The sequence below is a fragment of the Hemiscyllium ocellatum genome, chromosome 6 (assembly GCF_020745735.1).
Source record: "Hemiscyllium ocellatum isolate sHemOce1 chromosome 6, sHemOce1.pat.X.cur, whole genome shotgun sequence".
In the NCBI taxonomy this organism is placed as follows: Eukaryota; Metazoa; Chordata; class Chondrichthyes; order Orectolobiformes; family Hemiscylliidae; genus Hemiscyllium; species Hemiscyllium ocellatum.
This window is the reverse complement of record NC_083406.1, coordinates 30496847-30522648: the sequence shown is the minus strand read 5'-3', so window position 1 is coordinate 30522648 and position 25802 is coordinate 30496847. Positions and strand designations below refer to the sequence as shown.

The window sequence follows — 25802 nt, the reverse complement described above, 5'->3', positions numbered from 1 at the left end:
TGTCTCTCCAAATGCCTACACATCCTATCTTTCAGAGTCACTTGCAACAACTTTCCCAGCACCAAAGTCAGACTTTCAGGTCTTTCATCCCCAGGCTTCTCCTTGCATCCCTTCTTAAAGGCACAACATTAGCCATTCTCCACTCATTGGCACCTCCCCCATATTTATAGATAATACAAATATTTCTGCAAGGGACCCTGCACTTTCCTTCCTTCACCTCCCACAAAGTCCTAGGATACAGTGTTATGGACCAGGCCAGACCCCCTAAAAGCACTTCAAGAAAGTAGCCCAGACCCTAACGTTGCTAGTTGTTTTAAGCAAGTATACAGTGGACATTCCAGGAAAGATACAGCTGGTCAAACCACTTAGTTTTAAACCAAAACAGAATTTGCCATTTGCCAAGGCCATCTCATCTCCTCTCTGTGCCTTCCAGACCTCCCTGTTAAGAATATCCCAATGCTATACTCTTTAAGAGATTCATTTGAACCACTTGAAAGGGTAATTGATACTAGTGTTCAGAATTGAAGATAGTCAGAAGAGGGAAGCATCTGAGAATTAGCAGATCCTCGTTCTGAAAATGGCAACTGAGGAAACTTGGGAAAGAGCAGCATTTGCCTTCTATCGAAGTTGCTCCACTCATTGAGAATTTTTCTCATGGCAGAATACTGTACACCTACCACAGGACTTTGAGATGTGTTCATAAGTTCTGTTTGTGAATCAAAAAGATCCTTTAGGTGGAGACACTTAGTGCATTGTTGCCATCACTGCATCTCAAAGAGTGGAATCCACACTTAATTTTCTCAATATTAGCTCTGAATAAAATCTGAAAATGGTAATAAATCAAAAATATTATGACTTGGAAGAATTTACATAGTTATAGAGTTACACAGCATACAAATGGACCCTTTGGTCTAACACACATCCGTGCTGTTAGTCCCATTTGCCAGTATTGACCTTTATCTCCTCTAAACCCTTCCTATTCACATACTTATCCAGATGCCTTTTAAATGTTGTAATTGTGCCAGCCTCCACCAGCTCATTTATATACTACCATCTTCCCCAGAAATGTTGTCCCTCCAGTTTCTTTTAAATGTTTCCCCTCTCTCTTTAAATCTATGCCCACTAGTTTTGGACTCCCCTACTTAGGGGGGTTGAACACTTGGCTACGCGCCCTATCCATTGGTCGTCTTGACTTAATTATTTTGATGTGATGTAGTCTTAATCTTTAGTATCCTAGTAGTGAAGAATTGTCACACATACTTTAAAAGCAGGTTTACAGTAATTGAGGCCAGCTTATAGATTGTGGTTCATTCAATGTATGTGTTTTAACTTGCTGAGTAATTGTGCGACAGTATGAAAAGTAGTTTCATGTTCCTCATACTTTCATACCAGTGTAATATCATTGGATTCAGGGGGTTAAGAAGCCAAACATAGTCTTACTTAATTTTGCCTGCCGCAGGTGATCAACTGAGTGCCATACTGAATACCATTCAGTCACAGCCTTTCTTTACAGCTTCTAGCGTCTTTGGTCAAGCTGCAAAGCCTTCCTCCTCCCTTGTTCACAGCCCATTTGTGTTTGGACAACCCCTTTCCTTGCCGCAGTCTCAACCTCCGCTTCTGAGTAAGTCTGTCTGCCTCAGCTGCTTAACATATACTCTGTCCTGTTGCTTTAGTATTTTGGTTCTATATACTGTCTTCTATCAGTACGTGATAAGTTTAATTTTAAACATGTATTTTGAAGCATTTGTCTTCGGTGCACGTTTTACAGCATTTTGTTACTTGGTAGTCTGGGATGTTCCTTATTCAGAACATTTTTTTTTTAAAATGGTTCCATTGCATTAGCTCTGACAATGTCCCAACATGTGCCACTAAATTGCCAGACTTAAAATTGGAAAGGAAAACCCAACTTGTACCTTGTTTGAAAACATACAGCTTACTGAAGTTTGTGTTTTACTTGTAAATCATTCTGTAAAGTGCTTCTTTGCTTATTTTTGCTGCTGAAGCATTTCTGTCATTGAACCTCTGCTGCTTATCTGCTAATGTCTTCCTCTGTAGACCCTTCATCACGCAGCCTTGCCTCACGTGAGCGCTCATGCAAAAGTAATGGTCCTTCAGGGCCTGGGTCAGGTGTCTGCTCTGTGTCTCTGAAATCAAAGGGTGGGTATGCATGTAGTGACTTTAAAAAAACAACTGATTATATGACTGCTGGACTCCAGCAGAGGATGATAGTGGTGCTTTTGCTCTTGCCTATGGGTTCATGTTGAAAGTATTTTTTTCATTTTGTTTGCATTTCTACCAATGTTTTGCATGTTAAAATGCAGAATTATTTACTGTTTCATGCACTTGCCCTTCTAAAACCTCTCGAGCCAAGTATTTCACTATTTTGTAGAAGAGCCAAGGTATATTTTCACAATATTCTGAAGACTCTTGAGGGTATAGTTCGAGATTTAAAAATTGATTTGGTTTAGAATTTTGTTTGAAGTTGTGAACAGAAGTATTCATTATTTTTTGTTTAATTTGGGCATACCAATGATGGTTTGTTGAATGAGCTGAGTAGGTATTGAAGGCTTCAGAATAATATGGCAAACTCCTGTATCTCTGCACTTCAAATTTTAGACCTATTTACCAATATTATACTCAACTTGTTGAATGGGGATAAGACAATAACAGCACCATACCAGTTTGGTGTTTTTATGTAAAGTTATGTAGACCATGGGTTTTAGTTGTAAAACTTTGAATGAAGCTCAGTGCTTTCCATTTACTGTTTGCTCCCAAGGATAGGCATGGAGATGGAGAAGTGGTTGACAAGGTTCACCTCATGGTTTTTAAAAATATTTGATCTTATGGTTGTTCAGATCAATCCAAAGTCTTCTGGACAACGTTGTAAAAAAAAAACAAGCTGCCATTTGTGGTTTGGTTCATTTGGAAATATGGGGGGGTAGCAGTATAAAAATTTAGTTTACCAGTGGTGATTTTGACCCTGTCAATCAACTATCATAATCATTAGCTTAGCATTTGTAGCAGTAATCCTGTTTATTTTCATATAACGTTAACTGTGGCTGTATACCCATCTTATTGATATGTCTTTGTTAATGGAGCCTTAAACCAAAAAAGCAGTTTCTTTTATGAAGTTTGATCTGAGATGCTTCCTATTCAAGCAAACCAATTACTGTTGTAAGACAGAAGGAAAATTACCTGTATGTTAATTTTACTCTTTATTCCTCAAATATGGTACTTTTAATCCTGGAATTTCATTTATTTTTGCAGCTGGACAACAGAAATTATATTGACATGGACTTTTAAAAAAATTCACTCATGGGAGTCTAGGGCACTACATATTACCCTTTCTAAATTGCCTTTGGGAAGGAAATGGTGTGCCGCCTTAAACCACTATAGTCCATGGGGTAGATGCATTTATGATGCTGTTAGGAAGGGATTCACAGGACGTTGACTCAGTCCTAGAAAAGGTAAAACCATATTGACCCAAGTCAGGCTGGTGTGTAGCTTGGAGAGATATGCGCACATTGTGTCTTGTTTTGTTTTTGTTTCAAACATAAAAGTAGTGAATGACTAATTAATTCTGTCAAAATAATTTTCAGGTGAGAAAGGAAGTGTTGTTTCCGGAAGACTATCTGGAGCCTTTGATTTGTCGTGCAAACACAAAACTGAAAATCGATTGCAGAAAATTGAAGGTCGGATCAACAAGGCTGCTGCAGAGCAAACAAAGACAAAAAATGCAGAAAATTTGTCTGCAAATGAATCCCTTATGCTTAAATCAGACACTGCCAAATTGAGATCAGACTCTCATAGTAGATCCCTTTCTCCAAATCATAACACGTTACAGTCACTAAAAACAGACGAGAAGATCACTGCTGGACTAAGGGCAGAGTCACCAACACCAGGATCACGTTCAGTGTTGTCAAAACAAAAGTTATCATGTGGGAAAGGCAGCCCATCGAGCCCCAGTTCTCCAAGGCCATCTTCTCCTCATGAGCGAAACTTAATTCATAAAGCCAACACGGCGACAAAAATTAGATTGGATCCACCACGAGAGAGATCAAAATCTGACTCCTACACTTTGGATCCTGATACAGTCCGTAAGAAAAAAGTTCCTCTGATGGAGCCTCTGCGAGGTCGATCAACTTCACCTAGACCAAAATTACTCCCCAAGGAGGCAAAAACTGCTGCCAACACCGAGAACAGAACGCCATCCCCTCAGGTAGTGCAAGAAAATCTTCACAGTGAAATAGTTGCGATTTGTACATCTAGCACACTGACAACAACCAGTAATTCAGATGCAGTTTCTGAAAAAATAGCTGAAATGCAGAATCCTGATGACTCCTCTCCAAAAGTCCACTTCAGCATAGGAAAAGCCCCACCCAAAGAAGAGCAGGAAACTAGATCATCTCCTAAGATGAGTCGGAAGATTACTGGCAGACACACTAGACCCAAGAAGGAGAAAATGGGAGCCATTTTCAAGGATGAAAGTAATTGTTCTGCTGAACCACCAAAGCAAGCAATGTCACCGTCTGTTGCAGAATGTGCTCGTGCAGTATTTGCAGCTTTCCTGTGGCATGAAGGGGTTGTCCATGATGCAATGGCATGTTCATCTTTCTTGAAATTCAATCCGGATCTCAGTAAAGAGTATGCGCCAATGAGAAGCAGTCTTCACAGCCAGCAAGGTATTGAAGAAAGAGAGACTAAATTAAAGAATAGGCATTCATTGGAAATATCATCTGCTTTAAATATGTTCAATATTTCTCCACATGGTCCAGACATATCAAAAATGGGCAGCATTAATAAAAACAAGGTGCTCTCAATGCTTAAAGAGCCCCCACTGCCTGAAAAAAATGAAGACGGAAAGTCCGATTCAATGGGCTATGAAACTATGAGCCATCATTCGATGAAGAATAGATCCCCGTTGCCTCTTACTTTGCAGCATCTTGTTGCCTTCTGGGAGGATATCTCAATGGCAACCATAAAAGCAGCCACACAGAATATGATCTTTCCTAGCCCTGGTTCAAGTGCCATCTTGAAGAAAAAAGAAAATGAAAAAGATAACAAAAAGAGTAAGAAAGAAAAGAAGAAAAAAGACAAAGCAGAAGCAAGACCCAGAGGAAATCTTTTTGGAGAAATGGCACAACTTGCAATGGGAGGCCCTGAGAAAGACACTATATGTGAGCTGTGTGGTGAATCTCATCAGTATCCAGTAACCTATCACATGAGACAAGTTCATCCAGGTAAGTAAACTATTTGTTGGTTAATCCAGTTTAAAAATATCATATGTATCTACAACTCGAGTGAGTTTGCTTTTATTTGTCTTCAAAATGTATATGCACCTTGGTCGCTGAGTTCAATTCAAAAACCCCACTGAATTTTAGACGAGTGAAAATGGCAAACAGTTATCAATTTTGAAATTGGTAGTACTTAAAATCAGATTTTGATCTTTGTAGCTTTGCAGTTGGCTGTAAATTTCAAAACTCATTTATTCAGCGTAACTATCATCTTCATCATTGAACTTTTATAATATTAAGACAGAATCCACTTCTTTCTGTCAATGGGAGCTCATGGTTGTATTACTTATTTCCAACTGCTTTTATTTCTGACCTTTCTGTATTCTCTGATTCTCGCTGACAAATATTTCACAGATGCAAGCAGGCTGCCCTCCAGTAACTCCCAAAATCAGAGAGTACAGGTGGCATCTATTAACAGCTGAGAGGTGCAAGATGTTTGGGGAGGTTGAGGATGAAAACAGGGTGTAAAATATAAGGATGAGGCAACACAACTCATGTTTGGCCTCTTTTTAAAATGAGAAATTACTCACCCATAAAGGCCTCTAATTAATTGGTCTAATTAATAAACCAAAATTATATTGTGGTGATATGCCTCGGGTAGGTCTAAACTGCAGAAAATCTAGCAGTTGAATCTAACTGCTGGTTCTTCAAGGTAAGTGACTAGGAGATGCCTCCCTGGCTCCTAAGGAAGCCTGTGGACCACCTCTGCACCAACTTACAATGCTCCCCATTGCTGGCATTCACACAGCTATGTCATTTGCCAGTGTCAGGAACTAACTGTAAAGGCCCCTATCTACAACTTTATATTGTAATTTTCCTCTTTGACCGTTGGTTAGGCTAAGATATAATATGCTATGAGCTGGTCAGGTTAGTATGGCTTCTAGTTCCTCAGCTTTGCTGGTTTCAAGGACTGATCATGGTCTCCACACATCTTCATCAGTACAAGAATCTAAGTGCCAAACATATTAGGAGGCATCACAGCTGAGCCTGATCTTGCTTTCATCTGACTTTCACAGACGAATAAGTATTGTAGGAAAAGCAGATAAGAGTAAGAATCATTGCAACTTCCCTACCTTTCTATTAAACTTGCAACACGTTAATCATTAATAGTGATCATATTGCATTTGCGATTAGCTGGGAGACTGAATTCTTTTAAAGTTAACCTAGAGCTCCCTTGGTCTAGCATAATAGAATAATACAGCACAGAAGAAAGCCCTTTGGCCTATTAAGCCTATGCCAAATGATTTGGATAAGGGGAAGCGCTTTTCTTCTTTTCTCTGTGCATTTTGGTCCTGAACTTTTCTCTGCAGTTGCTCATGGGAGCCTTCCCTTTTCAATTTCAAGTTTTCTAACATTCTTTAATTCTCTTTCTTCCTTTTGGTCCACATTACTCTATTCCTTCAATTACCACCTTCACCAAACTCCTCATCTTAAAATATTTCCAATCCAGTTTTGCTGTTTCTTGATGACATTGACTAAAGGTCCTTCTTTCCTGCCATCCTGAGACCGCCTTCATTGCTCTTGAGTTCTCTCCACCTGACCTTCTGCATTCCCATTCAGAATCACATTTCCCAACCATTTAATCTGACTATTTACTTTTCTCAAGGTCTCTTTCTTTCAGATCTGTAGAACGTGACACTCCAAATCTGAGTCTTGATCATTTTTCATAAAATCTCTACTCATGATTATACCAAGCAACCCTTTATTTAGAGAATCTATCTTTTGTCATTGCTATTCTAACTGATGTCTTTTTGGCAGTAACCATCTTTTGAGCAGATGTTGTCTAAGTGCTTGAGCTGTGATATCTGTTCCTGCCTTTCGTTTTTTTTTTGTAACTATAAATATTTCACACTCTTGAAGATCAAATCTTAAGTCATCCTGTGAATTGATTTTTATTTCCCCTCTGGACCTTGATCTGTTGGCTTGTTGTACAGGTGTATTTCTCCCTAAGTACTTTTTATAAATAAGGATCTGTCTTTATGTCAGTTCCTTGTAGCACTTGCTTCTTCTGGCTCTACTCTGTTCTTGATAAACTGAGGAAATGTTGAAACATTCAGTGACATTCCTCCACACCATCCCCAGCTTCTCTGATGTCACTACAAGATTAAAGCCTCTCATCCTAGTATAATTTTAATCAATCTCCTCTGCACCTTTTTTTGAGGCTTGGATTATCTGCTCTGATATTTAGAAATTAGCGTAAAACCTAATGTTATAAATGATGCTTAACCAATATATTAAAGATTCTGGATCTTTGTTTTTACCATCACTGAATGTCTCAACGTTTTCGAAACAAAAATTTTTGATTTTGTGGTCACCATTGTAACAAAGCATTTCATGATACATTGAAGGTTCCTGCACAAAGAAATTGGTTTACGCCCAGGTCATTTGTACTTGTATTATTGACTTGGGTAAGTATCACCAAGGACACCAGCAACAAAGCTCCTGTTCCTCAAAATTGTACCAAAGAATCTTTTCCAATCACCTGACCAGGCAGGTGGAGCCTTTGGTTTAATGCCCCATCTAAATGATGTCACTTCATCCAGTGCAGAATCCCCTTCGAACTGACTGGAGAGTCAACCTTGATTTTCTTCTCGAATTAACTTTACTGCTGATGTACTCAGTGCTCTGTATGCACAATATGTTTGCATTTAGCAGCTCTGCAACTTATCCTGCCACCCTCTCAGATTGCTGTGCATACAAGCTCAGGATGCTCTATCTCAACACTCCTTTAAATTCATACAGTTCATATTGCTGCTTCTCTCATTTAAACTTGACGTGCTGTATGTTGTATCCATTTCACCAATATATATCCTGCTGATGTCTGTTGTGATCTGCCTTGTCATTATCCCTAATTCTACATCGTTCAGTTGCTCGTAAATTTGATACCCAACGAATATGAAGTTAATTAATTTTGTTAGATCTCTGAGCTGTAATAAGAATTTGTTCTCTCTTTGTTTGCGAAAGGCTGTGGTCGTTATGCTGGAGGACAGGGTTATAATAGCATTGGTCACTTCTGTGGTGGATGGGCAGGGAACTGTGGTGATGGAGGTGTTGGAGGAAGCACCTGGTATCTTGTATGTGATCGTTGCAGAGAAAAATACCTCCGGGAGAAACAAGCTGCAGCACGTGAAAAGGTATATTTTCCTTTAGACATACATTTAAAATGAACTTCTGTGCCCTATAAAAGTGATTTGAGCAGCACACTGCTGACTTGCATCCCGCTGTGTTATTTCAGATTTAAGAGCTCGTGTCAGAAGTAGATTTAGTCACTATTCGTTGGTAGAAATTGTTCACAAGCTTTTTTAGTAAGGAATTTTGTTATAGATGTGAGATGTGTAACCCTAACATTTTCAAGCATTCTTATTTTGCTCGCATTCTGTTTCTGGGTAAATGTATGAATGTGCACAAAATACATTCCGCATTAGGTAGCATTAATATAGGAAGTATTGTACTCAACAGGTGACTTTTCGAATCAAGTGCTTCATTATCAATTTTTATGAATCTTTGAACCTGTATTACTTGTGAAAGTGCCTTACATGAGTGTATCATATGGGGATCTGTCTATACTTTGGCATTCAATATTCCATGTTGTTTACTTCATAGGCTTCCAAGTCCACCTTAGGAAAGCTAGTTTTCACAATAAAAGTAGTTGCCACAACAATAGCTGGTGTTCTGCCTTATAATACCAGGAGCCATGTCATCTGACTTAAAGTATGCATCTTGTGAAACCTCAGTTACTTGGAAAAGTTTGCTTTAAGAAGTAAAATGTGGATTATTTTATTGCTACTCTGATAACTGATCAGAACTAAAATAAATAGAATACTCCTATCTGCATTCATTAATCTATTCACAAAATGTGATAATTGATATCAAATAGTTTTTTTATCGTCTTGAATTTCTGTGAAAAATACTTGAGTTCCCTATTTTTCTTAACTTAGTCGAATGGCATTCTATTAATGTTAGTATATTTCTTTTACAGGTTAAACAAGCCAGAAAAAAGCCTGTACAAGTGAAGACCCCAAGAGCCCTGCCCTCTATGGAAGCTCATCAAGTGATTAAAGCAAATGCCGTGTTTTTGCTGTCGCTGAGTAGTGCAGCAGAACCAAATATTCTTTGTTACCATACCCCAAGACCTTTTTACTCACACCTTCCAAGTTTGAAAGAAGGCATCTCTGATGATATGCCCAATAAATATCCATGCCTTTATCTACAGACGCTTGCAAGGTATGGTGTAATAGATTTGGTCAACAGTGTCAATGGTTTCTGTTCAGTAAAAATGGGCTAATGTTGCATTATTGTCATTTGTTTTTGCACAGTGGTATAGCAACAAAGTTAACATTTGTGATACAAAATGACTTGATCTAACTTTACTATAAGTTCAGATTAGTTGGTAGCATTTTGTGTCCCTAAGTCAACTTTGTGTTCAAGGTGTAAGTATGCATTCCATTTTCATACTGCAGGACAATACTGAAGTAAAATTGTTGTCTGGGATGTTGTTAAATTGAGATAATATGTATCTGTTGACTTCTGTGTTAAAGACGCGATAGCCTTACGAAAAAGTATCCATCCCTCAGCCATCACCAGAAAAAAAATTAATGGTTTTCATTCATTATGGTTTCGGGGTCTATCTGGATGCCGACTGGTTGTTGTATATCCATGCATTTAGAATTTGTGAACTGATGTCCATCTATACCACATAAAGTCTTTTGCTGCTCTTAGTTTCTTAAATTATTTTTATGCCTTTAACCTTCTCCTGTTGCAGTATGCTGCAAACAGGTGTATCTGTACACTTCAGTCACTTCACTCACTTGGCATGTTGGTGTCCTGGCAGTGAGTACCATCCACTATTGAGTCATCAAAACTGAACCTGAAATAGTTGAGCTGGGAAGAAGGAAGTAGAATTTATTGAAGGTGAAAAGAGTAGGAAGGATCGCCCTTTTATATTTTGCATTGCATGCATCATAGAACTTTTGATTTCCCCTTCTCAAATTTTGATTCCAACTCCTCATCTAGTCAGATTTTCCAAATAATGTGGTCTTAGTCACAAAAGGCAGAGCAGCAAATGCTATCTGTCTTTTTCTTTTCCCTACCTGATCAAGTCCTATACTGTATTTTCTATTCCCAACATGTTAATGCATTTTACCTTGCATACAGTGACTTTCTGATGTAAACAACTCTCCCCGGCTACAGATAATCAATTGTTCAAAGCCAACCCCAGTCACCACTGCTCCACTCATTGTGATGATTACACTAATCATTGATACTGTTCCATTTTTCTCAGGAAGTTCTCAGAAAGACTCGAAAATCCTTCTCCCTTCCAGTACCACTTCTGAGTGACCCTTTCACATTTACAAAACTATTGCTTAAAAATGGAACATTTGGCACTGAAATTTATGCAAATTTTATATTAATACTTTTTTATAAGCCAGTTTGTTGTACTGCCTTTCCCTCATACATAAACTCTTAAAATACTAAAAATCCATTTAACTTAAGCTTTTTAAGTAACTTTAATATTTCTTAATAAGAGTGAAAATTTAAAATTAGAACAAGAGCTGCTGGACACACCAAACAGGTCCAGCGGTTTCTGGAGTGTCACAGAGTTAATGTTTCAGATTGATCTTCATACAAATGAAAATACGCCAGTGTAATAAGTCATTCTGCATTGTATTGGTGAAATGTTGCAATCATTCTTAAATAATGGACAGGAGCAGGACATCTAACAGCATACGTCATTTAAATAGAGTTTTCTGCACCCGTCAGCTCAAAGAATTTGTAACATAACTTGCTGGAAGAGTAGATTAATAATCCAAGAGTAATGTGGCATCTGGGACCTTAATGAACAGTGAGGGAAAATAGCCCATCTCCTTCACCAATTATGCAAATTTATTTGATGAGTAATTGGCAGAACTGTCGGTCATGATTCCTCCGAATCTGACTGCACTTCAGGATTTAGGGAAGCACAAATTGTGATAGTAATCCTGAGGTGGTGAAGTGCTACAGATCCTGGCCCACCCCCAAAAGCTAGGAATTAGGGCAGAACAGTTCATTTCACAAGAACCTCTTCTTTGCCACGCTCTCGTCACTGTGTCAGAATCTTGTGAAAAACAATTCTTTAATTGAAGTGTAATTTTTTACCATTGATCTGAGCAATAACTGCTATTGAACAGAAGGACCAGTCCTGAAAAAATAAATTTAGATTTACGGAGTATTATTAAATGTTTACATAATGAATAATTGGTTGATTTCCAAATTTTTAAACAAGTTTGTTAATGACCTTTCAACTTCTGTATCTACATGTTAATTCCCCGATCTTTAGTTTACTCTCTGCAAATATTTTGATTATTAGTATTTTTTTTAAAAGTTGGCTAGATGTGGGAATTCTCCAATGGGATTGACTAGGCAGCTTCATAGCATTGTTTCATCTTGTCTCAGAATCCCCAGGAAACAAATCATTGTATAGCAAGTGCTAATGTTGATATCACAAGTGGCATGAGATCTCAGTGAATGTTTTTAAAGGTCAGTGATGATGGCCTTTATTTTGCCCCACATTTTATGGAGTGACAATTGGATTTAAGGAATGAGAAAGTGAGACAAAACCTGATTATTTAGAGTTGATGAATGAGAAATTCAGTATAGAAAAAGAAAGTGGAAAATGGATTGAGCGGAGACAGAGTAAACAAAAGGCATATTGGATAAGTAAAGATAAAAAACACTAAAATGTCTGAATTTATTGCGTGCAAGTATAATTGAATGATTTGAATCCTTCATTTTCTTGTATGGAAAGGTTCATCAATGTTCCATATTAACCATGTTAAAGAAATGCTTGTACAGTTAAGTTCCAGCCGTAACTTTCCATCATGAGGTTTTTGGATAACTAATACACATATATCCAAGTCCTTTTAAAAATAACAACAGGAATTCACGACATAATACCATTTACTTAAAGTGGACAGTGGAGTTGTGTAAATTGGCAAGTGAGTTCTGGAAAAGGAGATTCCTCATATATCTTTTAATTCCCTGAATACACGTTTGATTTCTAGATCAATAACATTGTGCTTCATTAAATTTACTGTTACTTTTCTGGCAAGATCAGCACCAGTGTTTATTTTAAATTGGTCAATAAGAAAGCCTTGGGAAATCAGTTATGTGCAAGTATTTCTTTTGTAAATATAATGACTTTGCTTGTTCAGGAAAGATCTGATCCCTTCAATATTGAATTCTGAGATTCACAGTTTGTGTGGGAATGCTGGTAGAATCAAGGCCAGTGTCCCATTATCATCACGTTGCCCTTTCAAGGATCCATTCTGCAATGACTGTTAGCACTTGAACTAAAGTAATTTAATTTCACTTAAAATGCTGAGTAATATTATAGTCACAGTGCCAGGAACCCAGGATCGATTCCAGGTAAGGGCAACTGTCTGTATGGAATCTGCATGTTCTTGCTGTGCCTGTGTGGGTTTCCTTGGTCCTCCCACAGTCTAAAGATGTGCAGGTTAGGTGGATTGGTTATACTAAATTGCCCATAGCACGCAGGCATGTGCTGACTAGTGGGATTAGCCATGGGAAAATGTAGTACGACACGGAGAGAGTATTCTTTTTCGAGGGTCAATATGGACTTGATGGGCCGAGTGGCCTCCTTCCACACTGAGGGGATTCTGTGATCCACCTTTGTCCTTAAAAAAAATTAAGTAGCTTTAGCTGAAATAACAGATTATATAGCTTGGATGAGCAAGAACATATGACATGCTTTCTGGTAAAGCTGACATTGGGGGACAGCAGCAAAGAGAGATGGATCTGGAACTAACAAAACCCTGATGTGCATCAAACATACCAGTTTGAGTAATTTGGAAGATTGACATGGGGTTTGTAGAATTTCTGCACGGTTCTTACCTTATAATAGCAAATTAAAGAAACATTCCGAAAGATACAAACATATCAATTAGAAACAGGAATAGGCAACTCTAGCTATCCAGCCTGCTCCAAGATTGACTGATCTGATCTGATTACACCACATTCCTGTCTACTTCTAATAACAATTTAATACCTTGCTTATCACAAATCTATCTATCTCTGCCTTAAAAATATTCAAAGACATTGCTTCCACTGTCTGGCAATTATTTTGACATTTAGGTTTTTTTATTTACAGTTGCCTGGATGTGGGAATTCTTTAATGTGATTGACTGGGTGGCAATTCAAAATTGCATTAGAGTTCCAAAGACTCATTACTGTCTGCAAGAAAAATAATTTCTCCTTGTACCTGTCTTAATAGTTGATTCCTTACTTTTAAACAATTAGCCCTCATTCTAGATCTGAGGTAAAGGAAGTATCCTTTTTGTCTCCACTCTTTCAAGACCTCTCTGGATCTTGAATGTTCACTTCTCACTCATCTAATGTCTAAACTAAAATATAAACCCAGCCTGTCCACCCTTTTTTTCCGCAACACAGCCTACCCATTCCAGTTATTAATCTACTAAACATTCTGTGAACTACTCCTAAAGTATTTAGGTCCTACCTTAAATAAGAAGACCAGTACAGTACAGTTTTCTGGGTGCAGTCTCACCAGTGCCCTGTATAACAGAAACCTGACTTCCCTACATTTGCATTTAATGCTCTGAACGTTCTATTAGCTTTCCTAATTACTTGCTGTACCTGTAAATTGATCTTGTTCAATTCATGCACGATAACACTCTAACTTTATTTTGTTTTGCCCCAAAATATACGTCATAAATAAAGGTATTTCTCAGATTGAGTTTCATTCATTAAATCACAATGATTTTTAAGCTTGAAACAACTTTCCTCAGTCCTGTGTGATTTGGTTTAGCAAATATAGATTTTGAAAAGTCAATACCTTGTGAAAATCGTTCACTGCTACAATTTAAATGTGATTCAAAATTGTGAAATTCTGCCTGACAGACAGCATTCAGAGAACTTTCATGGTTACCATGATGATCATCTGTTTCAAGATGAAATGAGATACCTTCGTTCCACCTCGGTTCCAGCGCCATACATATCTGTCACTCCAGATGCCTGCCCTCATGTATTTGATGAGCCTGAAACTAACCTGAAGTCGATGCCTCCCAGGTACTTCCATTGTACATTTGTTCATTGATGGAACATGGTATTAAAGATGAATATTAGAATTGATAGCTCCTTCCTTAACTACGTTATGCAATGGTGCTTTGTGCCTATTTTTATAGTCTTGAAACAAGCCCAATAATGGAAAATGATACAGCAAAACGTAGCGTCTTCCAAAGATCATACTCCGTTGTTGCATCAGAATATGACAAGCAGCATTCTACTTCACCAGCCCGTGTGAAGGCTATTCCTAGGCGAAGAGTTAACAGTGGTGATGCTGGTGAGAAGTTTTTCTGGTTACAATGATTATTCTTTCTTCAATATTTTTATTTTCATTTTGATATTTTGAGTCTCAAAAATACCAAGTTAGACCAGGCAATAGTATTAACAGCTATTAATTTCTTAGAGGGGTTTTAGAGACACGCAAGCATCCAGAATCTGAAAATCGTAACAATCCAAAATTTGCTGTTAAAATAATACCACTTCCCTTGCTTAGTATGCAAAGCTACAGCAACTTTAGGTAAGGGCAGATTGACAACTTTTCAGAAATGTACCACTACTATTCACTTCATAAAAATAGGAATTTGCTGATAGACTACCATTGCTTTACATGTGAAGTTGTTATATTTGCTTGCTATGATTTAAACTGACCATAGAGTGCTAAATTGTGTCTGTTTCAATCTTAAGTATCCTTTAAGATGTTCAGTGTGTTAATTACAGTCCATCAATCACACTGCTGTAGGTGTGAGGTCTCATGCTGTTGTTTTAATTTGCAATTTTTCTTTTTCCCCTCTTTGTGTACTTGATTTGACATTGAATATACTGACTAACTACATTTCCTTCTCTGTCTTTGTTTTGTTAATTTCAGTTCTTAATTCGTATTGATAAATAGTTTCTTGCCTTAGTTTTCCATTCTATCTTTCCATCAACTTGCAGAGCAAAGTCACTTAGGTTAAATGGACAAGTTGAATGAATAATGGGTGCCAATCATTGACCTATTGGAATAAAGTCTGTGCTACTAAATGCAATCTCTTCAATAGGAATACAACGGAAAACTACTTTATTGATCTTAAAGATGAGACTATCAATCAATTCTTTGCCAGTGGCTTAATCAAACTACTTATGATGTAGTAATGTGAAAATAGCCACTGTAATCCCAGTGCGTGAATTGTCAAAGGTTAGTTTGCAGATATAGTAACTTATTCGAAAACGAATGGATGTATTGGCATTTATTACAGAGGGAATTGAAAACAGAAGTAAGGAAATTGTGTTTTAATTATACCAGGATACTGGGGTTCCACATCTGATGTGCAGCAAGTTGGTGCTTTTTTTTTTAAAGAAAGGATGTGAATGCATTGGAAATGGTTGAAAACCTATTTACCAGATGAATACCAGAAATGAATGGGGTGTCTTCTGAAGAAAGATTGGACAGGTTGGGCTTGTATCTACTGCAGTTTAGAAAAGCAATGAGTGACTTGATTCAAACATGAGGGATCTTGACACAGTGGAGGTGGAGAGGATGTTTCCTCTTATGGAAGAATCTAGAATGAGAGGTCACTTGTTAAAAATCAGGGATTGCCCATTTAAAACACAGACAAGATTTTTGTTTTCTGCGGGTTGAAAATCTTTGCAGCTCTCTTCTTGAAAAGGTGAAGGAAGCAGAGTCCTTGAATACTTTTTAACAGAGGTGGATAGCTAAATCAAAACGGTGAAGGATTATTAAGATTGGGCTCTAATGCTGATTTGATGTTGGTGTCAGATCAGTCAAGTTCTTCATGAATTGCAGAGCAAGCTCGAGGGACTGAATGGCCGTTTGTCACTCCTTTCTACATAACCTACATTACCCGCATCTTCTGAAGTTGCTATTCAACCTTAATCCTGGAATTTATTTTAGTGTCTTTCTGACACACTTTCACAGCTCCATCTGAAGAAAAGATGAGCCATTCTTACATTTGGAAGCCTAACAGAATTTGAATGCTTTGCCTTGTGTCTCCAGTAAAGCTTAACAGTTTCAGACCATTCTAATGTGATTTAAGCAGAATTTACTCTTCACACCTGTGCTATTTTAAAATTAAATTCAACAAATTGGAATTTTTAATAATTGCAATGTCGTTTAAATGTAAAAGTCAGAATAATCCAACCATCCAGATTAATGTTGTAGTTCTGTTTGCCGAGCTGGGAGTTTTTCTTGCAAACGTTTCATCCCCTTTCTAGGTGACATTTTCAGTGCTTGGGAGCCTCCTGTGAAGCGCTTCTGTGCTGATTCCTCCGGCATTTATACTGGTTTGAATCTGCCGCTTCCGGTTGTCAGTAGCTGTCCGCTGCAGTGGCCGGTATATAGGGTCTAGGTCAATGTGTCTGTTGATCGAATTCTTGGATGAGTGCCATGCTTCTAGGAATTCCCTGGCTGTTCTCTGTTTGGCCTGTCCTATAATGGTGGTGTTGTCCCAATCAAATTCATGTTGTTTGTCATCTGAGTGTATGGCTACTAGGGATAGCTGGTCGTGTCGTTTCGTGGCCAGTTGGTGTTCATGGATGCAGGTTGTTAGCTGTCTTCCCGTTTGTTCTATGTAGTGTTTTGTGCAGTCCTTGCGTGGGATTTTGTAAACCACGTTGGTTTTGCTCATGCTGGGTATCGGATCCTTTGTCCTGGTAAGTTGTTGTCTGAGAGTGGCAGTTGGTTTGTGTGCTGTTGAGAGTCCTAGTGGTCGCAGCAGTCTGGCTGTCAGTTCAGAAATGCTCCTGATGTATGGGAGTGTGGCCAGTCCTTTGGATTGTGGCATGTCCTCATTTCGTTGTCTTTCCCTGAGGCATCTGTTGATGAAATTGCGCGGGTATCCATTTTTGTTGAATACCTTGTATAGGTGTTCTTCTTCCTCTTTTTGTAGTTCAGGTGTGCTGCAGTGTGTTGTGGCCCTTTTGAATAATGTCCTGATGCAACTTCGTTTGTGTGTGTTGGGGTGGTTGCTTTCATAGTTCAGGACTTGGTCTGTGTGTGTGGCTTTTCTGTATACCTTCGTGGTGAATTCTCTGTTTGGTGTTCTTTGTACCATCACGTCCAGGAATGGGAGCTGGTTGTCCTTTTCTTCCTCTCTCGTGAATCGGATTCCTGTGAGTGTGGCGTTGATGATCCGGTGCATGTTCTCTATTTCTGTGTTTTTAATGATTACAAAGGTGTCGTCCACGTATCTGACCCATAGTTTGGGTTGTAGTTGCAGTAAAGCTGTTTTTTCTAACCTTTTGCATAACTGCTTCTGCTATCAGTCCGGAGATCGGTGAGCCCATGGGTGTTCCGTTAATTTGTTCATATATCTGGTTGTTGAATGTGAAGTGTGTTGTGCGCACAGGTCTAGTAGTTTAAGTATGCTGTCTTTGTTAATAGATTCAGCTCAGTTGGGCAACTCTATCAAAAGCTGTCACAGTTACAATGTTTCCATGATTCTGCATGTACACTTAGTAGGAACGAAAGCAGATGAACAATTTGCATCATGTTTCTCCTGTATATGTTTGTTCAATTCACTTTTAAAAGAATTAAAGCCATAAATATGCAATAGAAATGAACATCTGTTCCATATTACAGTAGATGGCTCCTATTACATAGCTCTAAGTTATGCCATTATACAAGTAGATATCGAGCCTTGCTAGTGAATGTCCATTATTGTAACGATATCAAAATGTTGGCAAGCTGACATCTCATAACTGCAGGAGGTATCTATGGCATGCCTCAATAACTTCAAAAGTGTCATCTGATGAGTTTCTTCTTTTGACTGTTTTGAGTTTCCCTCTGCAGTTGATTTCATCACCTGTTTTACTAATGTAAGCAGTATAATTTTCTTCCTAAATCCTCCCTCTGTAAGCTGCAGAGACATTATCCACCCACCCTTTCTCCTGAAACAATCTTAATGGGCTGGACTTAACTCACCCACCAATAGTTTTAAAGCTGGAAGACTAATTTAATCCAGCAAGCATTTTGGCCATCACCTAGCCCTTTCCACAATTATGCCAACTGTTGACGTGACATTGAGCAGTCTGTCTGCCGGTTGGATAGTTGAGACCCTTAAATAGATAATTAATACCAATTAAGGGCCTTGGCCCACAGTCATCAGGATTTAACCACACCAAGTATGCATTCCGGTAAGTTTCCCTTTGTGAGTAATTGGAGGACAATGGAGTGAGGGTCCCTTCTTAACAAATATATCAGCACCTCAAGGGCCCCCTTCACTTGGACCTGCCAACTTTGCCGGACCACCAAACGCTGATTCAAATCTATCCAATGCTATCAGCCCGTCCATTGTATTATCAATTATTAAATTATTAGAGAGCTGCAGCCTGAATTGAGATTTCTAGGTCACAATTTCCATCTCCAGCTTATTAACAGCCGCTCAAATGGCTGCAGATCATCTGATGTTCGCTTTGCCAGGCTTCCTGTCCCCTGACTCTGTGGCCAACTAGGTGGGGAAGTCATTCCAATCTGTTGATAGTAGAAGATTCAGCAATTGTAATGCTGTTTAATATCAATCACCTTCCCACTATCAACATCCTGGGGGTTATCATTGAACAGAAACTGAACTGGACCAGCATATAAATACTGTGGCCAAAAGCGCAGGTCAGAGGCTGGGAGTTCTGTAGCCAGTTACTCTTCTCCTGTCTCCCTAGTGTCTTCACCAAATGCAAGGCATAAGTTAGGAGTGTGATAGAATACTCTTTCTCTCCAGGAAAAAGCATCTGCTTGATTGACACACCATCCACCACCTTCAGCATTCACTACCTTAATTACTGATGGACAGTGAGATCAGTGTGTGCCATCTACAAGATATTCAGCAGTAAATCAGCAAGGCTGCAACAACAGCACTTATAAACCTGTGGCTTCTATCACGTAGAAGGGCAAAAGCATCAGATGCATGAGAACATTATCAATTGCAATCTCCCTTCTCACTCCAAGTCAAACAGCATCATGATTTGGAACTGCATGACTGTTTGTTTGGTCACTGTGACTTTATCAAAATCCAGGCATGCCCCAAGGACAGCAATAGCTTAAGAGGTTGTTTGCTGTCATCCTGTCAGAGCAATGAAGGTATTCAATAAATGCTGGTCCAGTTGACGCCTACATCCTATGAACAAATAAAAGCATCACTTTGCTTTCCATGTTTTCCCTTCCTTCTGCAGTGTTTGGGCTTTAAAAAAGCTATCACATAAATACTATTTCTTCTTTACCTTACCTTTTCTCTTACTCTGTTTACATCCATATTTTTCCCAAATAAAGAAAAGATTTGCTAGTGAATTCTTTGAGGTGTGCTTTTTTTGGCTTCTGAATCACACCTCTGTAATTTAATACGCTCATTACAAGATAATTTTTCAAAAGACCATTCAGATGAGTTTGGAGACATGCTATTCACTAGGTTTGTGCATTTCACCTTAAGCTGCCAATTAGAACTTTGAAGTTTGATAAATTGCCCCAAAAGTACTGCTTAAATTATATAATCTGTGGAGAACCTATGTATTTTCTGCTAGCAAATGGACTTATCAGAAACTCCGGCTCACAGGATGGTGAATCTTCAAAGCGCTCGCTTGGAATGAATGGAGAAAACCTCTTCCAATCAGGGATTATATGTTGTGGTTCTGTTTGCCGAGCTGGGAATTTGTGTTGCAGACGTTTCGTCCCCTGTCTAGGTGACATCCTCAGTGCTTGGGAGCCTCCTTTGAAGCGCTTCTGTGATCTTTATTCCGGCATTTGTAGTGGTTTGAATCTGCCGCTTCCGGTTGTCCATTGCAGTGGCCAGTATATTGGATCCAGGTCGATGTGCTTATTGATTGAATCTGTGGATGAGTGCCATGTCTCTAGGAATTTCCTGGCTGTTTTCTGTTTGGCTTGTCCTATAATAGTAGTGTTGTCCCAGTCAAATTCATGTTGCTTGTCATCTGCGTGTGTGGCTACTAAGGATAGCTGGTCATGTCGTTTCGTGGCTAGTTGGTGTTCATGGATGCAGATTGTTAGCTGTCTTCCTGTTTATCCTATGTAGTGTTTTGTGCAGTCCTTGCATGGGATTTGTACACTACATTGGTTTTGCTCATGCTGGGTGTTGGGTCTTTCATTCTGGTGAGTTGTTGTCTGAGAACTGACAACCGGAAGCGGCAGATTCAAACCACTACAAATGCTGGAGGAAAGATCACAGAAGCGCTTCACAGGAGGCTCCGAAGCACTGAGGATGTCACCTAGACGGGGGATGAAACATCTGCAACACAAATTCCCAGCTTGGTGAACAGAACCACAACAAGCACCCGAGCTACAAATCTTTTCACAGACTTTGAAGGGATTATATGTCCGATGCAGTATATAACAAACACTTGTTAGAATAATACAGCCTTTAAATTTTAATGTGGTCTATTTTACATCCAACTGTTAACAAATTTTCGTCTTCAAACAGAAGTGGGATCATCTCTTCTTCGACATCCTTCCCCGGAACTATCTCGTCTAATCTCAGCACACAGTTCACTGCCCAAAGGGGAACGAAATTTCCAGTGGCCTGTTCTAGCATTTGTCATACAGCATCATGATCTGGAAGGGTTGGAAATGGCAATGAAGCACGCACTAAGGAAATCTGCTTGCAGAGTGTATGCTATGGAGGTCAGTGCAATGATCAATACATATATTTTCATGGAGCCAAAATATCTGCCTGGTAATTAATTCAGTGGCTAAGAAGTCAAGAATTACCTACATTTGTGATTCAGACAATATACTGATTCAATTTTAATAGCATTTTGAAGTTTTGTCTAATAAACGAAGCCTAATGTTTTGTCACTGTTTTTCCATTTAAACAGGCCTTTAACTGGCTATTGTGCAGTGTAATTCAGACAACTGCACTCCACGATATTCTGTGGCATTTTGTGGCATCCCTGACTCCTGCTCCTTTGGAATCTGAGGATGAAGAAGCTGATGATAACAAGGTGAACAAAGAGAATGTAGAACAGGTTGGTTAAATATTGCGGTTGCTTCGAATAATTTCCTCATTAGAAAGGAAGTGGTGTTTGGATTAGCTTTCATTATTAACTCAGAGCTATGTACAATGAGTGGTAGATGTTTGGAACTCTCCTCCATAAATGGTATTTCATGCTAGATTAGTTATTAATTTTAAACCTGAGGTAGACACGTTTTTATGAAGCAATAATGTTAAGGGATATTGACCGAAAGTAAGTACATGAAATTAGGCCACATTTCAGTCTTGATCTCATTGAATGACTGACAGAATAGGCATGAGGAGGCCTACTCCTGTTCTTCTGTTCTACGTCCAATTACCTACATTAAGAAATTAGATAAATTAGCTTCACCATTCTGATATTGGTTTATTTGAAATGAAGCAGAAATGAGCATGGACTTGCAGACTGCCAGGAAAATAACTCAGAAGAAATTTATGGGTTTTGTCAACTTTGTGTGCTGCCCACAAATAGTCACCAGAATTCAAATAATAACCCTCTTCTCTTCAAGGGATCAACTGGCTCATCACTGACAGGATATTTTGAATAATGAATAATATTTTGAATAACGTCTACTTCCTGATGAAGGGCTTATGCCCGAAACGTCGAATTTCCTGTTCCTTAGATGCTGCCTGACCTGCTGCGCTTTTCCAGCAACACATTTTCAGCTCTGATCTCCAGCATCTGCAGACCTCAGTTTCTCCTCGAGGATATTTTGAATGCCAAATAAACAAAGAGCTTGCCTGTATAAAGCAAGCTCAAGGCTTTTCACAAACTCTCACAATTATATCAATTTTGTTTTAGTTATGGTATCCTTTGCAGCAGATAATTTTGGAAATGGTCAAAATTAATGGAGGCTTTATTTTAATGAGTTTTTAGTTGTAAACATCCTCCTGGCCTTCCAATATTAATGACTGTAATTTTACCTCAGTGACAGGATTTGAAAATAATGAATAATGTGTCATGGATCTCCAATTGACAATTACCATTTGAGTATACTTAAACTCATGCTGGAAAGCCCAATGAGGGGCAGCAGCATTTATCTATTGTGCAAGCAAATGTGCCCACTCATTTTAAATGCATGAAAAGTCCTAGTGGAAAACGTACTGTTATTAATTTTTTTGTAGATTATTGTGGTCTTCAGATTCTGTAGTCGAGTCACGAAGATCAAGACAGTCTCCAAGTATAGTTATTGATAACTATGCTTGGCACATGGTTTTACAATGATGTCCCTATATAGTCAATCAAGTAAATACATAGCAAGACCACCACTTGCAAGATACTCTCCAAGTCACACTTCATCTTGTCTTGGAAATGTATCACACCTGCTTCAAGCGTCACTGAGTCAAAATCTTAGAACACCTTCCCGAAGAGCATTGTGGGTGTACCTATAGCAAATAGTCTGCAGGGGTTCAGGAAGGCAGCTGGCCACAATCTTCACCTTCTCAATGGTAATCGAAGATGGATAATAAATGCTGGCTTGATGGCAGCCTGAGATTCCCATATCTCATGAGTGCATTTCATTTAAATGTAGTAGAGCACAGGTACATCTTGTATTTTGTGTGTACTATCATTATCATATCACCCGTTGCAACTGACACTTAAATCTCACTCCACTACTACAATTTCAATGTCTGTTGTCATGTTGTGATATGAGCATAGTTGCATGACTTCCACCAACCACATCATCTACGTGAAAACCAAAAGAACTGTGGATGCTGTAAATCAGAAACAAAAAGAGAAATTATTGGAAAAGCTCAGCAGGTCTGGTAGCGTCTGTGGAAAGACATCAACAGTGAACATTTTTGGTTGAGTGACCCTTCGACAGAACAGAGGAAGTTCTGAGGAACGGTCGCTTGACCTGAAATGTTAATTCTGATTTCTCTCAAAATCTTGTATGTGGATCTGCTAATGGTGGCTCAATGGTTAGCACTGCTGCCTCACTGCACCAGGGATGCAGGTTTGATTCCTGCTTTGGGTGACTGTGCAAACTTCACACATTCTCCCCATGTCTGTGTTGGTTTCTGAGTGCTTCAGTTTCCTCCCATAGTCCATAGATGTGCAAGTTCAGTGAACTGGCCATGCTAAATTGCCCATAGTGCTAGGTGCATGAGGGAGATGGGTCTGGATGGGTTACTCTTCGGAGGGTCAGTGTGGACTGATTGGGCTGAAGGGCCTGTTTCAGCACTGTCGGGAATCGAAGCTAATCTAATCTAATGCTGGAGCACTTTAACCTTCATTGAGCACCTCATCCAATTCCTTTCCTTCGAAGAACATAAATATATAATGGACAAAGTTGCAATATTCAAAACCATTGTCAATAAAGGTTTCCAAGTACCTTTTTTTATATATAAAACAGGAAAGAGATACTGGAGTGTGTGAACACCCATTGTCTGACATTGTAATTGCTGGAGAAGCTGCTCATCCTTTACCTGAAACATTTCACCGGCTGCTGCAAACTATTTCGGATCTGATGATGTCTCTACCCAGTGGCAGCTCACTGCAACAAATGGCTTTACGGTAGGTTTTAATTTACAAAAGAATGGAATAAATCATATAAACTGCAAAAATATGAAAGGAGTGACATTGCTTTATCAAATTTGTCATCTAGGGATGGAATATTTAATTTGACTACCTGATATCAAAATAAAATTCTGATTCCATGTTGTGAAGCATATATTTGATATCACCTTTCGGATGTGCATGTAACATTAAAGCTTATTTGCTGTAAAAATTATTTAGTCTTCCTAAACTGCATCTGGCAATTCTGAATAATTTACTTGATAATTAACTATTTTTCAAGGTTTGTATTATTAAGATTAGAGCGGTGCTGGGAATGCAGGAAAGTCGATGTTTCGGGCAAAAGCCCTTAATTAGGAATCCAACTTTTGCCTGAAACGTTGATTTTTTCTGCTCCTCGAATGCTGCCTGACCTACTGTGCGTTTCCAGCATCACTCAAATCTTGACTCTAATCTCCAGCATCTACAGTACTCATTTCCGCCTTGAGAAATAGTTACCCATCCAGTGTCACCATAAGATTAACACCTTTCAAAGAACGGTTCTGATTAAATCCTGTAATTGATTTATCTGCAGATATTTTTGGGATAAATCTCATTCATTGTACTTGAGATTATGGGTGACATGATAATCATTCTTGTAGACCAAGATTTTTGAGTTACTAAGCATTGGTTTGGAGAGTTAATGGAAGTGCCCACAATTGGTCGCAGCTATCCAGTCTGTGGAAGAGAAAATGAGCTAATATCTCATTCCTGGTTACTGTCCAAGTGAACAATTACTAGGAACTGTTTATGTTTGGGTGAGGTCACAATTTGGCAATTGAAATGGGAAGTGATAGAAACTTTCTGTAACTGAAATGAACTAGATTGCAATGATAGTCAAAATTATATTTTAACTTTACCTTTGTTACACTTGTGCATGTTCTAGATTGGAGAAGCCTGGAACATAAGCTGTAAATTTGGAGAAACATGGCTGGTTAGTTAGCAGTTATCATGTGAACACCAAGTTAGCAGCTTGATGTAGACCCATTTCAAAGCTGTCTGTGTTTTGGAAATATGTTTTTGAAGCTTTTAGTTTGTCTGTTGATAGTTGCTGAATGGCCTTTTATGCATATCTTTTTTCAAATCTGTAAATCAAATCTACATCTAGTTGCTAGGTTGTACAGAGTGTAAGTATTGTTTAAAAAGGACACAATCTGTCAAATCTTTTCACCATACATTCTACGAAGGATTTTTGTCTTGAATCTTATTTCAGCAATGCTCATGCTTGCATTTCTTGCAGCTGTTTTAAAGAGCCAGCACAGCTACAGTGGACTGAATGGCCTCATTTTTGTGATTTGTTTTCTGATTTGGTTACTTCAATGCTCCAGATTGTGTGAACGTGTTGAATAATAAGATGTCATGGAATTCAATTAGACAGCCGTAAGGAATTGCAGTATATGCACTCGCTTAAAATGATCAACTATGCTTTTAAATATTTTACAATGGGTAGGTAGTAGAATTTAACTAATCAAGTAAAATCCTTGACTGTCCAGATTTTTTCCACCTTCCTCCTCCGCCAGGACAGAGTCTTCAGATCACAAACATCTCTTTACTAATTTTTGGCTTTGTATCTAGCTGCTGGAGTCTGAAATTCAAGCAATCTGATCACCAATTCCTTCATCAGAGCAATGTTTTCCACCACATCAATAATATTCTTTCTAAATCCGATGATGGAGATAGTGAAGAAAGCTTTAACATCAGTGTGCAGTCTGGTTATGAAGCCTTGAATCAGGTAAAGGACATTTTTATGTTTATACAGGACTATTGTGCTTCATAGTACTGAAATGAGATGAGGCTTCTGGGGTTGTCCTCTGGTTAATTCAGTATAGGATGTTCCTCTTCTCTGCTTGGTACCAGAAATTGTTCGGTGCACTGTCACAGTCAGTATGTCCTGCTTCAGTA

The 25802-nt window shown here is 38.6% G+C and overlaps 1 protein-coding gene across 10 annotated transcripts in view; it reads left to right on the top strand.

Annotated features, from left to right (window-relative positions):
• mycbp2 (MYC binding protein 2) overlaps positions 1 to 25802 on the top strand; it is a 245305-nt gene that overhangs the window by 181257 nt on the left and 38246 nt on the right. For 9 of the 10 annotated variants that reach the window (XM_060825911.1, XM_060825914.1, XM_060825918.1 and 6 more), the window contains 9 exons: positions 3600 to 5240; positions 8259 to 8428; positions 9274 to 9518; positions 14208 to 14375; positions 14492 to 14649; positions 20795 to 20994; positions 21189 to 21338; positions 23701 to 23861; positions 25476 to 25632. In XM_060825911.1, the coding sequence (XP_060681894.1) occupies positions 3600 to 5240; positions 8259 to 8428; positions 9274 to 9518; positions 14208 to 14375; positions 14492 to 14649; positions 20795 to 20994; positions 21189 to 21338; positions 23701 to 23861; positions 25476 to 25632 (3050 nt within the window). The remainder of the gene's footprint in view (positions 1 to 3599; positions 5241 to 8258; positions 8429 to 9273; positions 9519 to 14207; positions 14376 to 14491; positions 14650 to 20794; positions 20995 to 21188; positions 21339 to 23700; positions 23862 to 25475; positions 25633 to 25802) is intronic. The other variant, XM_060825912.1, reaches the window with a different exon arrangement.